This window comes from Myotis myotis, unplaced genomic scaffold (genome assembly GCF_014108235.1).
Source record: "Myotis myotis isolate mMyoMyo1 unplaced genomic scaffold, mMyoMyo1.p scaffold_m19_p_12, whole genome shotgun sequence".
NCBI classification, from domain to species: Eukaryota; Metazoa; Chordata; class Mammalia; order Chiroptera; family Vespertilionidae; genus Myotis; species Myotis myotis.
In genome coordinates, this window is record NW_023416316.1 from 13,765,347 (window position 1) to 13,789,887 (window position 24,541).

A 24,541-nucleotide genomic window follows, 5' to 3' on the forward strand; every position below is an offset into this window, starting at 1 on the left:
GCCAACCACTGTCCTATATAATAAAAGCCTAATGTGCTAAGTGTCGGGTCAACTGGTCGACTATTCAACCAATCAAAGCATAATATGCTAATGATATGCTAAGGTTGCTTAACCGCTGGTTATGATGTGCACTGACCACCAGGGAACAGACCCTCCAACGGGTAGATTAGCTTGCTGTTGGGGTCTGGCCGATTGGGACTGGACAAGATGGGGCCGGACATGCCCTGGAGCCCTCCTGTGGTCCCTCTCTGGCCCTGATTGTGCACTGGTGGGGTTCCTTGGCCTGGCCTGCACCCTCTTGCAATCCGGGACCCCTCAGGGGAGGTTGAAAAGCTGGTTTCGGCCCAATATCGCAGGTCAGGCCGAGGGACCCCACTGGTGTATGAATTCGTGCATTGGGCCTCTAGTAAGACATAAGAAGTATTTACCACACTTGTGAAATCAGGACCAAAAACCTTGTGACTATGTCATAAATAGCAGTTATTGTGAATTGGGGGAAGCTTTTCTGACTTATCTGGAGGTTTAACATGAAAAAAATGAAAAAGAAAGTAAAGACACATAGGAGTTTGCAGTTTAAAGTGACTGGACTACTGGAAAAAGGCAGTTGGCCATATTTTACCATATAACTGAAATAATCATTCTTAAAAAACAAATATAGCAGGTTTTGCTTCCTTCAAACTAGATCATGAGTTCAGTGATGCTATGGTATTAAATTTTCTGGCTTATTCCCGTAGTCATTATTCACTATTTAGGGAACACTGGAGGAGGAACAGAATTGGAGGAAAATGAAGGAGAAATGGGGAAATGATAAATTCAATTTGGACATGTTGAATTTATGCCAGTGAGGTGTCAAGTAGGCAGTTAGGATTAGAAGTCTAGAACTCAGAGAAGAGTTAGATTGAAGATATAAATATCAATAGACAGGTGGCATCGGGAGCCATGGGTGTTGTATCAGCCATTCTCAACCTGTGGGTCATGACCATTGGAAAACATATATAGCATATCAGATATTTACATTATGATTCATAACAGTAGCAAAATTACAGTTACGAAGTAGCAATGAAAATAATTTTATGTTTGGGGGTCACCATAACATGAAGAACTGTATTAAAGGGTCACGGCATTAGGAAGGTTGAGAACCACTGTTTAGATTGTTTAAAATGTGATTAGAGAGAGACGAGAAGAGACTTGAGGACTCTGAGATTTAAAGATTGAATAGAGGAGTGTAAGCCAGCAAAGGAGGCTAAGGAGTGGCCAGGGAGGCAGGATGATACCTGGAGAGAGTAGTATCCCAGAAGCCAGAGGAAGAAACTGTTTTAGAAAGGAGAGTGTGCTCATCAGTATTAAGTACTGCTGGTTGCCAAATATTTTCAGCCTCCTACATTCTAGGACAGCGGTGGTCCTCAGACCACTGGTGGTCCATGAGGTTTGAAAGGTTGGCGACTGCTGCTCTAGCACACCTTGCAGGTAGAAGGGGCTTTGTGACTAGTTCTGGCCAATAAATTGAAAACAGAAATGAAAAGTAAATCTTCTGGCTGGAGCATGTGTCAATACAAGACCCTGTGGAGGTCTCCTTTCCTTTTGGCAAAGTGATCGGCAATGTTTGAAATAGTGTCTGCTCTTGCCAGCTTAGTGTGGATCCTAGCATCTGTAGCTTCTGAGTTTATAACTTCGTAGTTTTGAAAATTCTAGAAATATATTAATTTGTTTTGATAGCTCTGAAAAACTAACCTTGTTAAATATACTGAAAACTCTTACAGGTTTTGGTGGACACTTGGCTGCTTGCAATGAGGAAAGGTTCTCAACAAAAATTTCCTAAGTCAAAGATGCCATCATCATCTCTTATGCCCAATATGAGATCTAGGTCACTTTCACCTTTAGGTGGATCCAAGACTCCACCTTTTCATTCTGGAGGACAGTGGTGTGAGCAAGTTGGGATTGCAGATGAAAACACTATACAATTGAACTACCACGACCGTAGAGGTACCACATTCTAATCTAAGAATTTGACCACATACTCTTAAATAAAGATGGAAAATAATGAACCTAACTATTTTGGGTCCAAATGTAACATATATCCTGGTGCTAACTTGACCTATTGTTTTTATTGACAGACATTGTACAAGGACAGTGGAGGGTGGAGGCTTCTGGGTGAGGTTGAAGATGTCTGAAAGGTTTCAGAGAAGGAGTTTCAGAAAGAGAAAACTCTATTTCCTATGGTGGGAGAGTGCCTTAAAGCTCATCTGCCAAATTTATCATAAGGGGGTTCACTGCAGAATGAAGTGCCTTAATTCCGTAGAAACATGTTACCTGCCCGTGGGCTATCCACGAGCTGCTTATTGGCAAGCTGCTTATTTGTGAATGGACTAATTTCCATGTGAGGGCATATATATGTTCCACCAAGGTTTTTATTTTTTTCTTAAAAGCATTCTGTTAGTTTTGTAAAAAATAGATTTTTTTTTCTAAGAATCTATTTAATTGATTAAATGTGAAAGAAAATTATAATTTATTTGCTAAGTCACTAAACCAGAACCATCAAACTCTCTTGACATGAATATGTGATCAGTTTTTATTAATAAACATTATCAACATTGAGTTTAGACTATACCCTTACTGTCAGTTGGTATACTATTATTTCTAATTTGATATTTTAGAATATTAGTCATTTTCTTTCCTAGAACAGCCAAATTACAGAAAAAGACTATGATTATTTATGAGTTAATATTACATTTCTTTGCTAAATAATCATAGAGAGTCTTTGGCACACAACGTGGATCTGAACCCAGGATTAATTTTTTTCTGACTCATAAAGAAAGAACCAAGAGGCAATTTTCTTTTTATGGTTGTTTTGTAAACTGTAACATGGCTTACATAAACTCTGATGGCAATATCCAGAAAGGTATTAGGGCAGGATGTGTTATCCATCATGTTAGTACTTTATCTGTATAAAATGATATGATCTTATTTATTTAAAAGAGCAACAAATTTGAGTTTCTCACTATTAAAAAAAAAAAATAGGAAAAGAGGATTTTTTAGAATTTAAGCGTTTTTTTGCCCTGACCGGTGTGGCTCAGTTGGAGCATTATCCTCTGCACCAAAAGGTCAAAGGTTCGATTCCTGGTCATGACACATAACCTAGGTTGTGGGTTTGATCCCTGGCTCTGGTCAGGTGGGTACAGGATTCAACCGATCGATGTTTCTCTCTCTCCCTTCTCCTCTCTAAAAAATGAATGCGTCTTTGGATGAGGATTTTAAAAAAGAAAGAAGAATGTAGTGTTTTTGAACTTTAGATTGGAACAAACAATAAATAGTGCCAGTATTTTTTAATTACTAAAAACGCCAGTGCTGCATATGATTAAAAGTTTAAGTTTTGGATTCATCTGCCAGGATTCAAGTTCTGGATTTCATATTGCTAGTTGCAAGACTTTGAACAAATTATACATTTTTAAATAAATGTGAATGGTAATTTCTATCTCAGAGATTTGTTGTACGAATTACATTTTTAAAATGTAAAGCATTTAGAACAAAGCTTGGTACACAGCTAATACAGAGTGGGGGCAAAAGTACATCTACAGTTATGAGTATTTGAAACAGAGTTTATTCTTGTATTATTATTACTGTAAATCTATTTTTGTTCCATACTGTATAGAGTATAATTTATTGTCATTATTATGAAATGCTGTATAAAGTAAAATATTGTTAAAGTATTGCAATTAGAACTTGCCAGCTGTTTTTACATTTGCATGGCTTAAAAAATTTTTTTGTTATTTAACATCAAAATAATTTGTTTTTCAGAATATTCATGTCTTCCTCAGCTGATAATGATCTGTATCTGTAATTTCAGAAGCTGGTTCACATGCAGGAGTCCGATACATTACAGAGGCTCTTGTAAAAAAACTTACCAAACAGGACAATTTGGCTTTGGTAAAATCTCTGAACCTTTCACTTTCTAAAGATGGTGGCAAAAAATTTAAGGTAAGTTACCAACATTTCTGAACATAGGCATTATTTTTTATGTTTCTGTGCTTTAAAACTGAAAAAAAAGAGATATTAGATTTACAGTAACATCTCATCCTAATGTCACCTAATTTGTGGCAGACCTTTTTTTGTTTTCCCGTGAAATTTCTACATCAGAAGTATATGACATCTTTAAATTCATAAGTACCTATTATCTTATACATTATTGACTCTAGAGAAGAAGTTGGCATACTACAGTGTGCTAGATCAGGCTTGCTACTCACTTTTGTAAATAAAACTTTATTGGAACACAACCACACTCATATTGTCTGTGGTTGTTTTTACACTACAATGGCAGAGGTAAGCAGTTGTCACAGAGACTATGTCCCCACAAAGCCAAAAATATTTACTGTTTGGCTTCTTGCAGAAAAAGATTGCTAATCTCTTACTCATATAAACTATACAACATGAACACATTATAATAGACAACTTAATTTTTAAATTAAGAAATATAAACTTAGATGCCTACAACATTAGTCACAAAAATTAATCCCAGAAGGTTGAAGATCTTAATGAAAATAAAACAAAAGTCAACAAAAATGCTATGAAAGTACTAGAGAAGAATGTAGGTGAATAAATTTCAAAATCTTAGCGTGGGAAGGCTCTTCTAAGCAAATACCAACCCTAATACCATAAAGAAAAATATTGACAGATTTAGCTTACATAAAGATTAAAAAATTGTGTTTAATGAAAGATATTGTATAAAAAGTTAAAAGAAAAACAACAAACTGGAAGGTAGTGTTTTCAACATATGTAACAATACCCACATACTATAAAGACTTCTACAATTCAGTAAGAGATAACTCAATGAAAAATGTTCAAAGGATATGACTAGGCATTCACAAAAGTATTATAAATGGCTAATATTAACATGAAGATGTGTTCAACTTTATTAATATCAAAGAAATGTGAAATAAAATTCATCAATTGAGTGTATACTTACTGAGTTTGTACTCACAAACCCTGCAGTTCTCTTTGATATCTACTCTATTTGATACTATTTGCCCATGTATCTAAAAGTGTCTATATAGTTATGTTTATTAAAAATTATTTAAAATAGACAAATTGGAAATAACCAAATGTCCGTCAATAGGGGATTGTTACTAGTAAATAAATTATGGTGCAATAATAGACAATAGAATACTATTAAGTTTCTTTAAAAATAAGTTAGAGCTCTATGCAGTAATGTTGGAGTATGTCCACAGCATATTTAATGAAAGAAAAAAATTCTAAAACATTTTATATAGTAAGGTCTCAAATATTTTTTTTAATTCTTTTTTTCTATATGTGTTATCTTTGAACAGTGGGATTTTTTTTTTTTACAAGGGCCTGGTGACCTGATGAGAGCTTTTATTTGTTTTGTCTGAAATTTTTACTAGAATATATTTATGTCTTACTCATGTAGTTAAAAAGGAAAAAGAATAAATTCTGTAGTATAAAGGTCGCTAAAATAAAATATCAAATCAGTAAATCTTTACTGTCTGATTATTATGTCAGGCATTACGTTAAGTTGTGGGAGTACATAGAGAAGTGAATAAGCTTAGTTTCTAGTCTCTGGGAATTTAGAGTTTAGTGTGAAGAATGCCTAGGATTAAGAGGAGAAATAATGAAGGAGAACCATAGACCAGGGGAGAGGCCAAACAGGTGAGAACTGAAGGCAGGAAAGGATGATATGAAATGTCGCAGGACAGTCAAATAGGGTGAAAATTTAGAAGTCACTTGGATTTAGCAATTAAAAAGCCCTTCCTTCTACTTCTCAAACCTACCAAGTTCATTTTTTCAGGGCTTTTACATCTTTTTTCTCTGCCTCCATCTGTTCACACACCTAGCTTCTTGTTGTTAAAGTCTCAACTCACTGTACTTCCTCTGTGAGCCTTCTCTCACCACCCAATCACAATTAGCCACCTTCTCCTCAGTCACTCTCTCTTATTTCAGTCAACAAATATTTTAATACCCATTATGTGCCAACAACAGATACAAAAGAAAAACCCTGTCCTCTTAGTGCCTTGTATTCTGTCACATCATGTTATCTTTATTTTCTTGTTAGGATACTTCACTCTCTGAAAATTTTATTTATTTTTTATTTGTTTATTGGCTTTCTCTGTGAATGAAAATAATAACCTTGTTTTTCTAATTCATCACCATATTTCCAGTACCTGAACAGCTCCTGGCAAACAAATATTCATAAATATTTGTGTAAGGGATGAATGATCTTGGAGAGAACTGTTTGAATACCTAGTAAGGGCAGAAGATACATTGCCTTACCAATAGAATAAGAGTGAATGGAAGGCAGAATGAGCAAATGTACATAATTCTTGTGAGAACATGGTGGCAAATGAGAGATAAGATGATGTTTGATAGGAAAACAAGTTCAGTCTGAGCTGATCTGTATTATATAGAAGAGGTTGAGTATATTGAACATAGGCTTCTGCAGCCAGGCAGTTGTCTAGTTTACTGATATATCCATTGCCTGGTGACACATCTGGTATGTAATAAGTATGTAATGAATATCTGTTCAATAGTGACTGCTTTTAAACTTGAGGGCAAGATCCAGGAGAGAGAAAGAGATTGAAGATGCAAGAGTATGGGGAGAGGAGATGGGTAAGGTTACGCAAGAGCCTAAGTCCCTTGCTGAACTTTGAAGAAAGGAGAGGAGGGAGGGAGAAACATGAAAAAGTTAAGATGGAGGAAAAAGTTAAGTTGAGGTGGGGAAATCTTGTTGGATAGTCTTGCACTTCTTAGTATATAGGTAGTGTTTTCCACTTGGAGCGTTTGTGGGCTTGAGGAGAGCCGCTACTCCTGGTCAGGAGAGCCCCGCCAAGGCCTTGTCCAGGACAGCAGTAAGGGCTTATTATTCTCTTATGACTGATCAAAATCGCCTCTGATACATGTATTTATATGTTGTGCTTATGTGAGGGCTTCTGTTGTATAAAATATTTATTCATTTGTTTTCAATTAGTATATCGAAAATTTGGAAAAATGTGTTAAACTTGAAGTACTGAATCTCAGCCACAATCTAATAGGGAAGATTGAAAAGTTGGATAAGCTGTTAAAATTACGTGAACTCAACTTATCATATAACAAGATCTGGTAAGTAGGTACTTCTTTAGGTAGCATTGCAGGGTCATTGTCTTTGTTAAAGAGGTAGATTAATGCTGCCCACGTTACTGAAAGAAATCTTTGAAACATCAGGCACTTTGATCCTTTATTCATTGATAATCTGGCCCTTCACAAATGGTAATTGCCTTCATGTTTTGGCATTACTAAAGTACGGAATAATATCTATAGAGTGTTATCAAAGAAGGAGATATGTTTTTTGAGTACCAAATTTTATCTTAATTCCATTTTTGACAGGAAGTTTTCCCAGGTAGTCTTTTGATTCATTGCCTATTAAGAAAGTTGACATGAAGCAGTATGTTTTAACTCTCTCATTTTGATGCTAAAGGTATTTCAACTCGTTTTCATCCTGTGTGTTTATCCTGATGTTCTTTGCTTATTGATATAAGAAATATACTCCCAATCTTGTTTCCATTTCATAATATGTATTACTGTAAGGTAGAAACATAATAAAGTTGACTGGCTAAAACTGCACATAAAAACTTGTTATATACAAAATGATACAAATGTTTTTGCATCTGTATACTTTTCCTACATTAGACTTGGTATACATAATGACCAAAAAACTAACAGTGGCAGAAGTTCTAATATGACAAAAGTAAATGGGAAAATAACTGGTAATTGATCAAATCCTTAATATAAAGTTTGTATAAAAATAATCTCGATAAAAAATAATTTCAATAAAATTAATATGAAAATAAAGAAGCTTGGAAGTATTTGCCCAGTATACTTTCCTCTTGACCAAGTAATGAAATTGACAATTAAATTGGAATTAACTTGGGAAAATATTTCATCAGTGATTATTCATCACTATGGTGATAAATGTTTTATTAATTTAAATATTTTCATTAAAATATTTATGTTTCTAAATACAGTATTATTCTGGGGAGTCCACAAGCCCAAAACAGCAGGCCTATTCTGCTTGCATAGCTAATCTTTTGGTAATGATTTACGGTAATAAGGATATCTTCTCTTGTGCAGGGCTGTAATGCATAGCCCTGTGTGCTGTTGAGTTTTCCAGCTTTCCCACTGCTAGTACTCTTTACAGTGGCCGGTAAGAATGCCACAGACAGTGGCCAGTAAGACTGCCCTTCTTTTCTGTGGGATCATAAAGTTTGATAGTAAGACAGGTAGGATTCCTGGCAACAGTCATGAAGAGCTTACCAAAACTGTTGTTGTGGTAGATTTATTTTTAGCTGCTTTTTTGGGTTCTCACTTATGAAAAGGATTGATAAATTATAATTATGAAAAGTAATCCCACATAAAACAAAGGCTGTTAATTCTAAAAATACAGTAGAAGAACTCTATTATGGTACTTACTTAGTTTGACTTTACCCTTTGGTTTCCAGCAAAATTGAAGGCATAGAAAATATGTGTAATCTGCAAAAGCTAAACCTTGCAGGAAATGAAATTGAACATATTCCAGCATGGTTAGGGAGGAAGTTAAAATCTTTGCGAGTCCTCAATCTGAAAGGCAACAAGATATCATCGGTAAGTTATTCAAAGAAGCAAGAATGTTTTTCAATTTTGGGGGCTTGTTGAAAAAATGATTAAAATTTAAGTTTTAAAAAGTGTGTAATACTCTTTGTAATACTTTAAGCAATAAATAATAAATAAATAAATAAATAAATAAATAAATAAATAAATAAATAAATTTAAAAATGGGGTCTCTTAAGGTCAATGGTCTTTTGATGAAACATTTAATTCAGACATAACCCTGGATTCTCGGGTAATTAAATATAAGCAGTTCTGGTTTTACATGGTTCCATGGTAACTGAGAGTTGACCTCTTAACATTTTCACATACTTCATTTTATTTGAGACTGAGAACACTGTTGTTAAGGAGAGAGTGCAGGGATTATTTTTACAAAATACTCTGAGATAGGTACTATAGTTTTATTACCATTTTAAAGTAAAGTCTCAGAGAGGATAAGTCTCTTACTTAAAATCACACACCTTGTACCAGGATTCAGGCCACTGAATGCCTGGAATAGATTTCTTTTGTTCAAATGTATGAATTAACCTCGATAATAGTTTTAGGAGGTTAATTACTAGCTTTTTATAATAGAGTGATTTTATCATGGTTCACATAATCTGATAATGATGTATATTTTTCTGTTGAGTGTAACTTATGATTTTATTTGATATACAGTTAGATGTTCAATAAACATTACTAAGTAAAAACATTAATATACTTAAGTCTGGATTAAAATTGGAACAATCTGTTGTAATTTAAAGAACATCAGTCTTAAAATAGAAAATAAAAGATGTGCCTTCTAATATGTGTCTAGACTTGCCTTTCTGACCTTGGAGAATTCCTTCATCTCTCAAAAACTCACTGTTTACTTGGAGAAAACAATTTCTACCCTGCCTCCTTTACAGGAGTGTTTATAAGCTCAGATGAAATGATAGATGTAAAAATACTTTAAAATAGTAACTCTAAGGTTGTATTCCTTAAACCTTTGTTAGTGGAAGCCAACAATAATAAACAACACTTGTTTAATGCTGTTCAGTTAACACTGTCTATGCTTTCTTATTTCATCTTTATAAAGATCTGATAAGGTGACAGCCCAAGAGCCTCAGAGCCCCAAGCCCCATGCCGTGTTGCACAGCCTAACCTTGGAACTCTTAGGGCTTATGGGCTGATGAGAAGAGAGAGCCATGAATCCAAAGTTTGCCACAAATATTCATCAAATAGTTGATCCTTAGATAGTACTAAACATCAGCTGATGTCAACAGGAAAATCTTTCAATAAATACTTATGATTATTTCTAATTTTGTATCACTTTCTTATCCCACTTCATATTTGACACTAGAGGCCCAGTGCATGAAAGTCGTGCACTCGGGGAGTGGGGGTCCCTCTTGCAGTCCGGGAGCCTTCGGGGGATGTCCAGCTAATGGCTTTGGTCCATCAGTCGGACATCCTTAGTGCTGCCACAGAGGCAGGAGAGGCTCTGCTGCTGTGCTCACCAGCTGTGAGCCTGGCTTCTGGCTGAGCCGTGCTCCCCCTGTGGGAGCGCACTGACCACCAGAGGGCAGCTCCTGCGTTGAGCGTCTGTCTCCTGGTGGTCAATGCGTGTCATAGTGACTGGTCATTCCGCCATTTGGTCGATTTGCATATTAGACTTTTATCATATAGGATTACTTCTGTTAGGTATGTTTATGATTTTTAAATTATACCAATAATTTTATATATATCATTTCAGCTTCAAGATGTAAGCAGGTTGAAACCACTTCAAGATTTAACTTCTCTGATTCTAGTTGAAAATCCAGTTGTGACCCTTCCTCATTATCTCCAGTTTACCATTTTTCACCTCCGTTCACTGGAAAGTTTGGAAGGTCAGCCAGTAACCACTCAGAACAGACAGGAAGCTTTTGAGAGATTCAGTTTAGGTAAAGTAACTTTAAAAATTTTTTGGGGGGTGGGAGAGTAGATAATTTAGAACTTATCCAGAAAAATATATTATGAACTTTTTTATAATGCTGTTAAAAAATTTGCACCATAAATGGAAATGGCACCATAAATCAATTAATTTAACAAATAGTCATTGAGTCAGGCTCTGAATCTGGTACCCAGGACACAATGGTGAGCAAGGCATATAGTACTGGCTTTTGTGCAACTTGCATTTTAGTGGAGAAGATGGACAAAAGATAAGTAAACACTGATAAAGTAGCAGAGGAGATCCCGTTTTAGGGGAAAGTGGTGTAAAGAAATGGCTCTCTGAGGAAGTAACATTTAAGCTGATGGCAAAGGCAACAATGGAGCGTGAAAAGGAACAGCTTATACTTTGAGGTTGGATAGACCTTGTTGATTTAGGGAACTGAAAGAAGATCAGTATGACTGGAGGGATAGCTCATGAAAAAGTTTGGAGAGATGGGGTGGGGTGAGATAGCACAGGTCCTTAGGGTTTGGATTTGACTTCAGGTGCAGAAGAAAGCCATTGACAGTTTTTAATTGTCATGAGCAAGTTTATTTTATATTAAGATTATTTTTTATACAGTATGGAGCAGAGCAAAATAGAGCTATAGGGACATATGAGAAGGCTATTGGAGAAATCTAGGCTAGAAATGTTGATGGGTTGTATTTAGGTGGTGGGTATGGTATCGATGGATCAGTTTTGGAGGTTCAGCAGCACTTTCTAATGGATTGGAAATTCCCAAACATTTGACTTGAGTAAGTGCTTGCATGGTGATGTTATTTATAAAAATGGGAGAACTTGGAATGCTGAATTTAAATGTGAGACAGACAAGAAGAATTAGAAATGTGAGTCTGGAGTTCAAAGAGATAAGTACTAGAGATATAAATTTAGGAGTCATCAGCATAAAAATAATTCCACCAAAATCAATGAGCTCACTCAGGCAGGTGTTGGGATGAGCAAGAAGGAGAGCCAGCTAAGGAAACTTAGAGAGGTCAGCAAGGTAGGAGAAAACCAAGAAATAGTGGGTTGCAAAAGCCTATAGAGGAAGGTTTCAAGAGAGGAAGTGGCCAGCTATGTTGAATGTTGCTGATACAGGAAGAAGTAAAATGAGCACAGAGAAGTGCCTTAGATTGGCAACATAGGATGATCTTGACAAGAGAAGTTAAGGCGTGGTTAGGACAAATGCTAGCTTATAGATAGAAGAGTGAATGGGAAGAAGACATTTGGGTTAAGATTTGAAATTTCCTCTCCTCATGCCTAATAAGTGAGTTTAAAAAGTTGAAAGTTTAAAAAGTTTCACCAATAGCTTCTAGACCAGGAAGTGAGCAGAAGCCAATACTGTAAACCTCAAAATTAGTAATTAAAGAAACAAGAGTGGAGAGAGAAATCATGGCTCAGTTCTTTTGATCTGTGAGAAAACATGGAGATGAGAGCAGAGAAAAAAAAAGAAAGTGTTTTAATAAAAGAGGAACGGACACTTTCTCCATCAGAAGGGAGAAAAGATGTGTGCAAGTGTGGGAAGTTTTGTTGCTTTAATGGTGGGAAAATGAGGAAGTTTCCACTGGTGGTGTCTGTTCGGTCATGAAATATGAGGTCATCAACTGAGAAAGAAAATAGAAGGAATATGGGGCGGGGGATGGGTTGTAGAGAAAGAGGAAGGTATGAAATATCCATTTTAGAATGTTAGGAAATGAGCTTGTGCATTCAACCATTTGAAATTGATGTTAGTCTACGTTGACTTATAAAAATGAAGGTTTCACCTGCTGGTGTGGCTCAATGGTTGAGCATCAATCTATGAACCAGGATTTCTGGTCAGAGCACATGCTGGGGTTGCAGGCTTGATCCCCAGTGGGAGGCGTGCAGGAGACAGCCAATTGGAAATTCTCTCTCATCATTGGTATTTTTATCTCTCTCTCTCCCTCTCCCTTCTTCTCTGAAATCAATAAAAATATACTTAAAAAAATGAAGTTTTCACATGGTTTGAACCAAAACTTGAGAAAGATAAATTTGTACTAGTGTGGGATTCCCCCTAACTCCACATTTATTACCCTGAAATTTATGTTTTAGAATCATTAAAAATATAAATAACAAAAGAATATAAATAATGCAAAGGAAAGTCACCATAATAGTATAGTCTTGGGGGAAATGTTTAAATTACGATTCATTTATGACTTGGAATATTAATTAAGAGCCTTTAATATGCTGAGCTCTTGGAATTCACTGGTGAGCCAGATAGGTGCATTTTCTGCTTTCACAAAGCTTTAGTGGGGAAGGCAGATAGCCAAACTATTTGATCACATTGTACAATTCCCTGTGTAATGAAGGGCATAACAGAGGTGCAGGGTGGTCTGAGAGCATTCCTGAGAAGCATCTAACCTGGGGCAAAGGGAGAGTTAGGGAGACTTTTCAAAATATTTCTAAAACTAAGACATAGAGGATGCAAAATAGGCTAGTTGTAGATAGAAGAAGACAGTTCCAAGTGGAAGGTATTAGTAAAAGCCTGCAGGTGAGAAGAGGACTTACAAATTTGAAGAATTAGAATCATTTCAGAAAGGCTGCAGTGAGGTGTACTTGCAAGTGAGGCTGGAGAGGGAGTTTGGGACCAAATCATGGAAGAGCCTTGTCATTCTTCTTGTAGGCTTTTTGGATCCTATCCTGAGCATAATGGGGAGCAGCCTTTGAAGGATTTTAAGATAGTATAGTATTTTGTAAACATGCTTGCAGCATCCTTTAGTATGTAATTACTAATATAAAATAAAAAGCATATTTTTTATAAGAAAACGGGAAAAAACTTCATTCATCAATACACTAATTGAGTCAAATACTTGGAAGAAAAATCTTTATCTTTAAAATTGTTATCCAAATGATGACTTCTTACCTCTTAATTAAATCACTCTAGTTCAAGATAGTCTTCCCCCCAAAAAAACAAAGTTATTCATAGTGAATAATGTTTTAAAATGGATTTTTTAGAGAGAGGAAGGGAGAGAGAGAGAGAGAGAGAGAGAGAGAGAGAGACAGACATTGATCTGTTGCCTCCCGTATGCACCTGACTCCCATATGCGCCTAACCAAGGATCAGACCTGCAGCCCAGTATGTACCCTGACTGGAAATCAAATTGCCACCACACCAGCCAGGGCTCATAGTGAATAATTTTAAAAGTAGAATTCTATTTACAGTATTCTAAGAGTTCTTTTGCTTTTAGTTAAGTAATATTCTTACCTTTCTTCGACTAGGAAATATAATGTTCAATAAACTATTAAATTTGTATTGGCAGAAGAAATAGAAAGATTAGAAAAAGACCTGGAAAAGAAGATAATGGAAACTGAAGAGCTGAAGAGCAAACAAACAAAGTTCTTGGAGGAAATTAAAAATCAAGATAAATTGAACAAATCATTAAAAGAGGAGGCCATGTTACAAAAACAGAGCTGTGAGGAGCTAGAGAGTAACCTAAACACGAAAAATGAATTGGTAAGTTCATATTTTACATTGCTTTGACTATTTATGTTCTCTTGAAATAGAGAATTTTTTGTTCTTGGGTTTAAAAACACAACTTCCTGACCACAGACTGGGGAAGATGTGGTTTAACAGAAATATGTGCAGAAGATTTTACAAGTTGTATTTGACTGGGTACTGTATGATATGGCTGCCCAAAAGACGAATGCCATCTTCAACTGCACTATGTGAAGTGCAGTACCTAGAACAAAGGAGGGAAGTGAAGCCTCTCACTCTGAGGAGCTGGTCAGACTGCCCATAGATGTGTATATTTTTTTAACAACAACATTGTTGGTGAGATTGTACACTGGCAAAAACTTTCAGAAGGCAATTGGCAAAATTATCCAAATTTAAATGGACATACCTAAGTCCTATATATTGGAAATATTATATGTAAGTGTTTATATATTATAATATTTATTTATTATTATATACTTGTTATAACATTATATAATCTATATTTCCAATAAGATGTTCTGTAGAAATGGTAGCAAGAATATGTTGTAAAGATATTGTATATAAATATGCATATATATATATATATATATATATACACACACACACAAAGACATTCCCTGGAATATTGTTTATATTAGCAAACTATGAATAATAACTAAATTGTCTCTCTGGATATCTATGTGGTAGAATAATCTTGTTAAATATTAAAATGAGGTAGAGCTCTATGTCCTGATATGGAAGGATGTCTAAAACATATTGCTATTGAAAAAAAGCATGCTATAAAATAGTATATGAGGATGATCCTATATATAAAGATAGTATATAATAGTATCAGTATGTGTAGGGAAAAATGGTAGAATTTTTGACAGTATTTATTTCTGAGGAGTGGAATTATAGACTTTCTAATTGCCATTTATGCATATCTGTAATGCTTAAGTTTTATAAAATTTGGCTTTATGATTGAAATAGAAAGAAAATACATTTTAAAAGGGATTTAAACAGAATAGATAGTGTATGATCAGAAGGTACCTGACCTAGAGGCTTTAAAGGTCGTGAGACCATGTCCTATGAGGAATGGCCAAAGCAACCAGAAGTGTCCCAGTTGGAGAAGAGGCGACCCAGCAAGCTATGATGATTGCCTTCAGATAGTTAAAGGACCATTTCAAGGAAGAGGGACTTAGACTTGTTGACTAAGGTAAAATTAAGAAGTAGCAAATAGAAAATACACGAAAACAATTTTTTTATTTAGTAATAAAGAAGAAATTGCTAATCGCTGTCCTGAGATAAATGTGATAACTCTGGAATGTATTTGCTGTCACTGAAACATGCATATGCTCAGGGTTTGGGGAAAAGATAAAAATGTTAGAGAGATGGACTAATGATCTTAAAAGGCTTTTTTAACTCAGAGAATCAGACTCTGTAAAATTATTAGGCTGCTACTTGTCCTTGAAGGAAAAGATAGCTATTGGTACTTTCTTTTTTTTTCTTTTGACTGTTCTTTTTTTTTGATCTATGCATAGATCTAAGTTTTCTGAACTTAGAGAATTATACTTCTTATATATCTACGAAATCTTAGATACAAATGTCTTTTTTTTTGCATTTCCCTTTTAACATTGGCATTCTGACTTAATTGTAGACAAAAATTCTGCTTAAGCACTTACATTTTTAATAAGAAAAATAGTGTTCCCTCCTGTCTGTAGCAAGGGAAATAGTTTTATGAAATCCAAATACTTAACTGCCTCCTTGAGCTCTTCTTTGCCTGAGAAAAAAGGTTACTTACACCAGGGGACATGATGCAAGGGCAGCTTCCCCAGCTCTATTAGTCAAATATTCAGAGCATATGTGGGTTCCTTCATATGCCTCTTATTTGAAAGTAAGTTTTCAAATATGTCAGCTGTATTCTGAAGGCATATTATATATGATGATAACAATTTGGTGATTATCAATGGTTTTACATTGTAAATACATCTGTTGCTCTCCATTCCATTGTAAAGTAGATTGTGTTGAACATTTTAATCATTGGAAACTTATGTGACAATTATTTTTATTTTAGTAGTGAACTCTTTATGCCATCACTTAACATTTCTATTTAAAATACAAAAAGAAAACCACACAAAAACCCCAGCACATCCTGTGGTATCACTTGACATTTGTGAGCATTTAAACATTTTTCCAGAGTTATCAATCTTTTTTGTAATATAGGATATTAATCTTTTATTAAGATAAAAACTTATAATTTCTATATGCTGACTCCCTGGTACATATTAGTCAGCCCATTGAAAACCTTGGCAAAATATATTTTATGACTTTGCGCTCCTTCCAAATTATGGTTTATTATAGTTGTCTAGTTTTCTCTTATATTTGTTTATATGTTGTTGATATGTTTGTGCTATGAATAAATGTTTTGTAAATTTTCAATGGTTTCTGCTGTTTTGTTTTTCTGTAACTATTTTAGAAAATAGACTGTGATCTTCATGTCATGTTATTTTTGTTATTAACCATTTAAAAATACATTTGTATACAAAGTTAATATGTTTATTCTAACAAATTCTGACAACATAAATGTATACAGTAGAAAGTGAAGATCTCATTCTTCTTCTACCCCATTGCCTGGATGTTAATGTATATCTTTTTTTGTTTTCTATGCTTGTACAATATACATGTAATTACACAATATATATGTAATTAAATATATATACCTTTGATTATTTTTATGAGTTAAAAAATCTTACTATATATTAATTCTGCACCTTATTTTTTACAAAACAGTATATCATGGACAGCTCTCCAAGTTTAAAAATAATACACACATACCTGTGCACATATACATAATATACAATACCCATAAATCTTTCTTATTCTTTTCAAAGTCTGTATTGTGTTCCATTATATGGATCCTCCTTAATTTATGTATCCTGCTATTATTGATGAATATTTAGTTTCCATTTTATTATTATTAGAAACAACACTACATAGAAAATCTTTACATATATGTGTTAATATTTATATATCTTATGCATTCATATTGGTAATTCCTTAGTCTAAATCACTAATTTATTTTGAACTTGAAAATAGGAAAAAAATGGAATCTTCTTGCTTTAATTTCACATTTCTTTAGTTGTTGGAGAATTCAGTATTAATTGTGTATTTATTAGCTATTTTGTATTCTTTAAGTTTTTTCACTTTTATATTGATTTGCTTATTCTTTTATTATTCCAAAGGACTGTTCTATTTTATTTTTTAATTCTGGGTCTTATTTGAGCCTGCATTTGAACATTTTCCATTCTCTTATGTAGAATATCTGGTGCTAATACCATCTACAGTTTTATAATGTTTTCTAGTTTCATAAAGTAATTCTTCATGTAATAGGTCAACCTATAAAAGAAATGTAGTAACATTGAAGCAAAACTTCTGGTGGCCCTTTAACTATAGTAGTCCCCCTCTCCTGCCACCAACAGATATTAACTTTGAGTATCTTTAACGTTAATACTGCTCTTTGTCTTTTCGAAAGTTACTTAACTCCTGTTCTTTAGTTCCCTCATTTTTAAAATGAAGGTGACTTACGTGTCCTGCCAGTCTCTCAGAGTTGTGAGGACTTAATGAGGTAATGAATGTGAAAATAATTTGAAATGAATCCAGCTAAGTAATGAAAGGTGGTAAATCTGTAACTCGTAGAATGATAATAAAATATGTACATCTAAGAACAATGCAAGTGCTAATAACTATCTTTTTTAGGTAAGTTGTCAGTAAAGAGCAACTTACATTATTACAGCCTCACTCTCTAGATTTCTCCAGGTGATGGTTTCTATTTGCTTCTTTCTCCTTTTAGCCTTTGTCTTGGTTTCTTGCAGACACTTTTCTGCTGATTCTTTATTCTTCCTTAAAGGTAGCTCCTTCAGGACTGAATTGTACACTATGTTTTTCATGGTTTGCATGATAACTTACATTAATATACTTGTGTACATTTTAAGTTTTGAAACTGGCTTGCCTGTCCAAGAAATGTGCTTGTGTATGTATTTTTTTTAATGGATGTATGTATAGGAGAGTGACTTTGAATGTCGGGGGATAGAATTTGTATTGTTTTTCCTATTGGTAAAAATGTTAGCTTCAGTTGGCTCTTGATTATCCACAGCTAATGCTATAACTAGCCTACTTGCCAGGCCCTTTGACTCCTAATTTGCTCTCGTTTATGCATTTCCTCAATGGGCATTTAGTGAATGTTTACTGTATGCTCAACCTAATGCTATAAAAGACACAAAGGTGCTTTAAGATGCATAGAGTATTTATTATTATTTGCCTGCAGAGACCAGTCCATGCATTCTCCTTGGTTCCAGTCATATTTGCCTTTGTTTGGCCCTGTTGCCAGTGATCTTTAGGACAGAAGCCCAAGATTAGTTGATACTGTTGATTGTGGGTTGCTTTCTTGAAACTTGGGGACTTATGAGCATTCACTGAAAGAGCATCAGTGTGGGTAATGTGCTAGAAACCCTGCAGCAGGACATCGGAGATAGTATAGTAAATAGACAGTGTTAGGTTTGAAACCAGGAGACTTAGAATTGAACTCTGCCTCTTCCACAACACGCTGTGCAACTGGGCAAGATACTTAACCTCTCTGTGTAGCTTTTATCATCACTTAAGGTACTTGTGAAGATTCAGTGAGAAAGCACAGGTATTATGCTTAGCACAGTGTCTGGCACACACAGACACTCGATCAAGATGACCTCTTATCCAGCTTAGCATTACTTTCCTTTGATGGATAATCAGGAGGTGACTGTAAGCTAAATCATGCACGACTTTGATTCCCTGGGCCTTGTAAAATGTTTATGTTTGTTTATTTTTCATTCTCTTGAGCCTGCAGTTTTATATTAATAGAGTTTTTCTGCATGTTTTTTGGTCTGGTATCTACTATCAAACCCTGGCCAAAAAAAAAAAAAAAAAAAGGTGAACATCACTTAGTGGACCTTTGAAATGAACTCAAAGGATTGGCGTAATAGAAAGGGGACTGGACTGATAGTTAATAAACTATTTAGCTTCTGCCACTAATCTAATGTGACTTTGACAAGCCAATTCACCAATCTGGGACCCAACTTTTTAATTTACAAATTCAGAGAATTAGGTTGGATCATTTTTTAAATTCTAGCTCCAAAAATTTCTAAGAATAACTAAAAAGTTGTATTTATAGTAGAATTACTTTATTAAAAATTTAATGTGACATATTTGGATCTGGTTGATCTTAATTCACATTCCTTACCCTCTGTTACAAAGAATAATATTCTGAACACTTAAAACTGAAATGCCATTAACAAAAATACTACAGCAATAACAGTACAGCACTTAAAACCAAACTCTTATTTTCATCCTTCTTATTCCTCCTCCTGATTCCTTTATAATTGATGTTAAGTAACATTTCCTTGCATGATTTGAAGCTATCATTCAAATCATAGAGTGAGTTAAATTAGTGCTAATTATTGGGAAATCAGGAAGCAAGTACTTAGTAGACTAGTTACTTAAAAATTATTGGTACAGAGGTATTTTCATGTTTGGATAAAGCAAATTTAAATGATTTTTAAAATCTTCATTCATTATATCCTGTAATAGCATATAAACTTCAAAGGTCTTTTATGTGATCTTTTATTAAGTGGTACTTTTGTATTTCATTATTTATAATACTTTAGAATTATGATAAGATACTCTGAATGTTGTGCTATTTGCTGTGGGGTTTAAAACAATATACTAATTATGATTAGAACCATTGTACCTTTATATCTTTATACTAACTTACTGATGCTATATGTTGTCTCATATTAAATTGGGCCAATAGCTAAAACAGAAGACCATGGAACTAACGCGAGCATGTCAGAAACAGTATGAGCTGGAACAGGAATTGGCTTTTTATAAAATTGATGCCAAATTTGAGCCACTAAATTATTATCCATCAGAGGTGAGTTGTTTTAATCTTTTAGTAATCCAAAGTTAAAGCCAGCATATAGTGGGGCAGAGGAGGGCAGGTGGTAGAGACTTTCAAGGGAGTTTATCAATAATCACTCTATTTTCTTATTATGAGGGCATCAGCAGAGTATATTTTGGTTGAATCTGAGAATTATTTGGCTCAGTAAGTAGAGCAGTATCCAAAAGAGGTAAAAAGCCCAGAAGGATCTTTACCTATAGCTGTATTCATAGCCCAAAGCAGCTTTCCAACCCTCAATTACCTCACTCAAGAGTGTGGCTGATCATCTCCCTTAAACCTAAACTTCCAGAAAAAGTTTACTGCCTGCTGGACAATCATGGAATAGTCATCACTATACATTGTTCCATAATCACTGGTCCAGTATTAGTCAACCGTTATTTATACAAATGCCATAAATGTTATTGCAAAAGAAAAAAGCGGCTTAACTTCTGAGACCCAGTGATTCCAACCAATATCTTATTATTTAGTTAAAAATGCAATTATTAAAATTTATTAAACTGAGATTTTACTTATATATCAGCCAAGAAACCAAGATAAAATACCTAGATTTCTGATTTGAAAGAGCACTGCTAAAAATCACATTATTGTAGGTAGTTCTTTTATTAATCCAAGCTTACTTTTCAGAAATAGGAGGAGATATCCTTGGAGACCAGTTTTTGCTCTAGTTCTTTTTTGATTAAGAATAAAAGAATGGCCTGGCCGGCACGGCTCAGTGGTTGAGTGTTGACCTATGAACCAGGAGGTCAAGGTTCGATACCCTGTCATGGCACATGCCTGGGTTGCAGGCTCTATCTCCAATAGGGGGCAGCCAATCAATGATCTTTCATCAGTGATGTTTCTATATCTGTCTCCCTCTCCCTTCCTCTCTGAAATCAATAAAAATATATTTTTTAAAAAAGAATAGAATAATTGTATATATATATATTTTAACTTCTAGGCATGTAGGATTATAATGTAGGCAGTTCCATGATATGTTACACTAATAAAATGAATAATGTCACTTGACTGCTTATAAGTTACTTATTAAACTGTATATCTGTTTTTTTTTGCTTTTAGTATGTTGAAATTGATAAAGCCCCAGACGAAAGCCCTTATATTGGCAAATCCAGATACAAGAGAAATATGTTTACCAGAGAAAGTTACATTATTGATAAAGCCCAGCCAATAAAGATCAAGAAGATGGAGCCAGATGAAAGCGAACAACCTATAAATGAGCAGAAGAACTTGAGAGTCCATATTCCACTAGACGTACAGCTGGAAGACAAAGAAAGAAAAATAAGTGCAGGTTTTAAAAAGTTATTTTAAATTCTTTAAAAATATAAAAACATTGACTGTGTAGGCAAATTGTGTTTTCTCGTATATTCTTTTACTTAACATGCTGAAGGCATTTATTAAATTGTTGTTTACATAAACAAAAGTTTAAAACAAAAGTAGTGATTTATTGAGCAGATTTTTAAAAAAAATTTCTATTATGGTAGAAAATGAGGTTTTTGAGAGTAATTTGATGGGACTATATCCAGGGGTACAAGAATGCTTAAATCTGCTCCTGCCAACAGAACCTTCTCACTATTGGAGCTATACATTCAAAAGCCTAATTAGTAATACTTGAAGCAAGTGAAGTACCACTTTTTACTTTGCATGTAGCCAAAACCTAAAGCAGTGCTTTGGATAAGCTGGATCAGTGCAGCCTCCTTAGGCTTGAGCCTGAGGCTGGCCTTTGACTCTTCCCAACCTGTCCCACATTCCACCTCCTCAAACTTCTCTCCCACCCCCCCACCCTCAACCCAAAAACATCTAATTCAAGGGATCTTACCACCTCCTGGCAAGTCACAAAGAAGTAATTAATCCAACAGGGCACTTAGAGACCTTGACAATGACAAACTTTGAGTCCACTTACCCACTCAGCTGCATGGATATGAAAGAAGGAAAAAGCAGACCTGAGTTCATGCATCCCACTAGTAACCATGGCCCATTATGGGGCTTTCACCAATCAGATCATCTTCCCTTGGTGGTAGCTAAATGGAAAATATGGAAGGCCAGTAGAGATTGACTTGGAAAGGGAAGTAAAGAGACTGAGTAGTCCATGTCAACGTATATACTATATGCCAGGCTCCAGAGGGGAAAGCAAAAGTAAATCAAACATTTGTGCAGACTAGCTTTAAGGGGCTCATCATTTTATGAGAGTCAGGGAGAGAGGGAGGGAAAGAAGTTGGAAATGTGAGGTAGAAGGTAATTGATTTAAGATCACTTTAGCTGAGTAAGACTCTTCAGTAGTGAATTTATTGATATTGAGTTGTTCTAACACAGGTTTTTAAAAATAACTTGAGCCTAATTATAACTTAGATGTGTAAGTGCATATTTACCAATAAAATCCTATTCTCTCAAGAGTTCTTTAATGTTTGAATTATCCAATAAAGCCCCTTTTATGTTAAGAATTTTACAAATTAAAGGATCAATTAAAGTTATATAGCATATCATAAAACGATTCCAAAGATTAATGGTGAGGAAAACCATCATAGGAAATTACTTCTTTTATTCCTATGATATATAATTTAATATAATCTATAATTTTAACTGGGGGAAGGAGGTTATTGTGAATTTTAAAAATCTGATAGAACTTTGAAAATTTAAGATTTTTCTTGTGTGTGTCTGTGTGCATGGTTTTAAATTTGCAGCACAAACTCGACTGTTGGAACTGCATGATGAAATAGAAAAGGCAGAACAACAAATTTTAAGAGCTACTGAAGAATTTAAACAATTGGAAGAAGCTATACAGCTTAAAAAAGTATGTAAAAGCAAAGCAGCAATGCTAAGAGAAAACGTAAAAAACGGAACTGTATTGTATACCTTCATAACCCTGTAAAACAATTCTTAAATTAGTGCTGCCTAATTAATTGTGGAATAACAGATTTCAGAGTCAGATATGATATTAGCATTTCCAATTACATTTTTCTTTCAATCATGATGACATTCTGTTAGCATTTTATAAAGTTGTAGAAAAAATTATGATTTATGGAAAAAGATGTATTTGGTCTACTCTTACTATAAAAGCACCTATATTACCAGGGAAGTTGCTTCCTGATATTTCTCCTAATTTAATTAAGCGCTCCTTACCTTTAAGATCCTGGGATCTAGAATAAGAGCCAGAAGACATTTCTACTACACTATGACCATTATCAAGCAAGCAGCAGAAATGTAAATTATATAAAGTATGGGGTACAAAAAGATGAAAGTGATACACTCTCAGAAATTACAAAATGTGTCATGAAGAAGTAAGCAGTTCAAACTCATGGTGTAATTGCATAGGGAGAAAATTCAAAAAAGGAAGTATTTGACATTTTAGTTTTTAAGTGTGTAAAAGGTTTTAGGTATTTGCAGCTTTTAAAAATCAGTATTTCAAAATTTTGATGGTAATTGCATTCATTACTATAATAGGTAAAACAAGAATGTAAAGTCCAAATTGATTCAAGTTTATTGGAAACTTACTGTATAGCAGTTGCTGAATGGGCCCTGAGTAAATGAACAAAACAGATATGTGTCCCTTCCTCATGGACAAGAAGTAGGTAATAAGCAAGTGAAAAAAAGTAAAAAAGAAATGTATAGTTAAACAATATAAGTGTTGTAGGAAAAAATAGAAAATTAGAAGAGACAATAAAAAGGATATAATTTAAATTGTGGGGACCCACAAAGGCTTCTCTGAAGAGGTGATATTTAGGCTGAGACCCAAAGGATGAGAGAGAGCCTGCAAGCCAGAGTTAGGAGACAGGTATTTCAGGCAGAGGTGACAGTGTGTGCACAGACCTTCAAACTAAAGATTCCTCTACAACAAGCATGTCGAGCTTGTTCCCGGCAGGCTGCATGCCTCGAAATTAGTTTGACATGCTTGCTCTACAGAGTGAGGGAGAGTATAGTGGAAGATGAGGTTAAAGACCATGCCAGGCTTCATAGGCTATTTTAAGGGGTTTGAATTTTGTTCTGATTATAATGGGAAACCTTTGAAGGACTTTAGGTAGTAGAGTGACTGATCCTATTTGTATTTTTATAAGAGCATTCTGGCTACTGCAAGAGTGAAGTGAGAGGTGGAAAGAATGGAGTTGTGTGCAACTGTTAGGCTATTTATATAAGCAAGAGTTGATAATGACCTGGACTAGGAGGGAGATGGTGAGCATGGAGAGAAAGCAGACTGCTTCTAGGTAAAATTTGGCGGTAGAACTGATAGATGTTAAAGAAGGATTGAAAGTGGGAGATGGCCCTGACCAGCGCAGCTCAGTGGTTGGAGCTTCACTCCTCCCCACTCTATGCCAAATGGTCTCCAGTTCAATTTCTGGTCAAGAGCCCATACCTGGGTTGCAGGTTAAATCCCTGGCCCCAGTCAGGGTATGTGTGGGAGGCAACCAATTGTGTGTGTCACATCAGTGTCTCCCTCCCCTTCCCCCTCCCCCTCCCCTTCCCCTCCCCCTCTCCCTTCCCTCCCCCTCTCCCCTTTCCCCTCTCCCCATCCCCTGCCCTCTTTCGCTTTCCTAAAAATCAATGGAAAAAATATCCTCCAATGAGTATTAAAAACAAAAAAG

The 24,541-nt window shown here is 34.9% G+C and overlaps 1 protein-coding gene across 7 annotated transcripts in view; it reads left to right on the top strand.

The window, feature by feature from the left end:
- CNTRL (centriolin) overlaps positions 1-24,541 on the top strand; it is a 78,510-nt gene that overhangs the window by 2,852 nt on the left and 51,117 nt on the right. For 5 of the 7 annotated variants that reach the window (XR_004971161.1, XR_004971162.1, XM_036329880.1 and 2 more), the window contains exons 2-10: positions 1,761-1,983; positions 3,845-3,975; positions 6,977-7,107; positions 8,484-8,625; positions 10,340-10,526; positions 13,827-14,020; positions 19,824-19,943; positions 21,027-21,255; positions 22,646-22,755. Coding sequence is in view for 5 of the 7 variants with exons in the window: in XM_036329880.1 (XP_036185773.1) it covers positions 1,788-1,983; positions 3,845-3,975; positions 6,977-7,107; positions 8,484-8,625; positions 10,340-10,526; positions 13,827-14,020; positions 19,824-19,943; positions 21,027-21,255; positions 22,646-22,755 (1,440 nt within the window). In the remaining 2 variants the exon portion in view is untranslated. Of the gene's footprint in view, positions 1-1,760; positions 1,984-3,844; positions 3,976-6,976; positions 7,108-8,483; positions 8,626-10,339; positions 10,527-13,826; positions 14,021-17,831; positions 17,889-19,823; positions 19,944-21,026; positions 21,256-22,645; positions 22,756-24,541 lie in introns of all 7 variants that reach the window. The other 2 variants (XM_036329884.1, XM_036329882.1) reach the window with 2 other exon arrangements.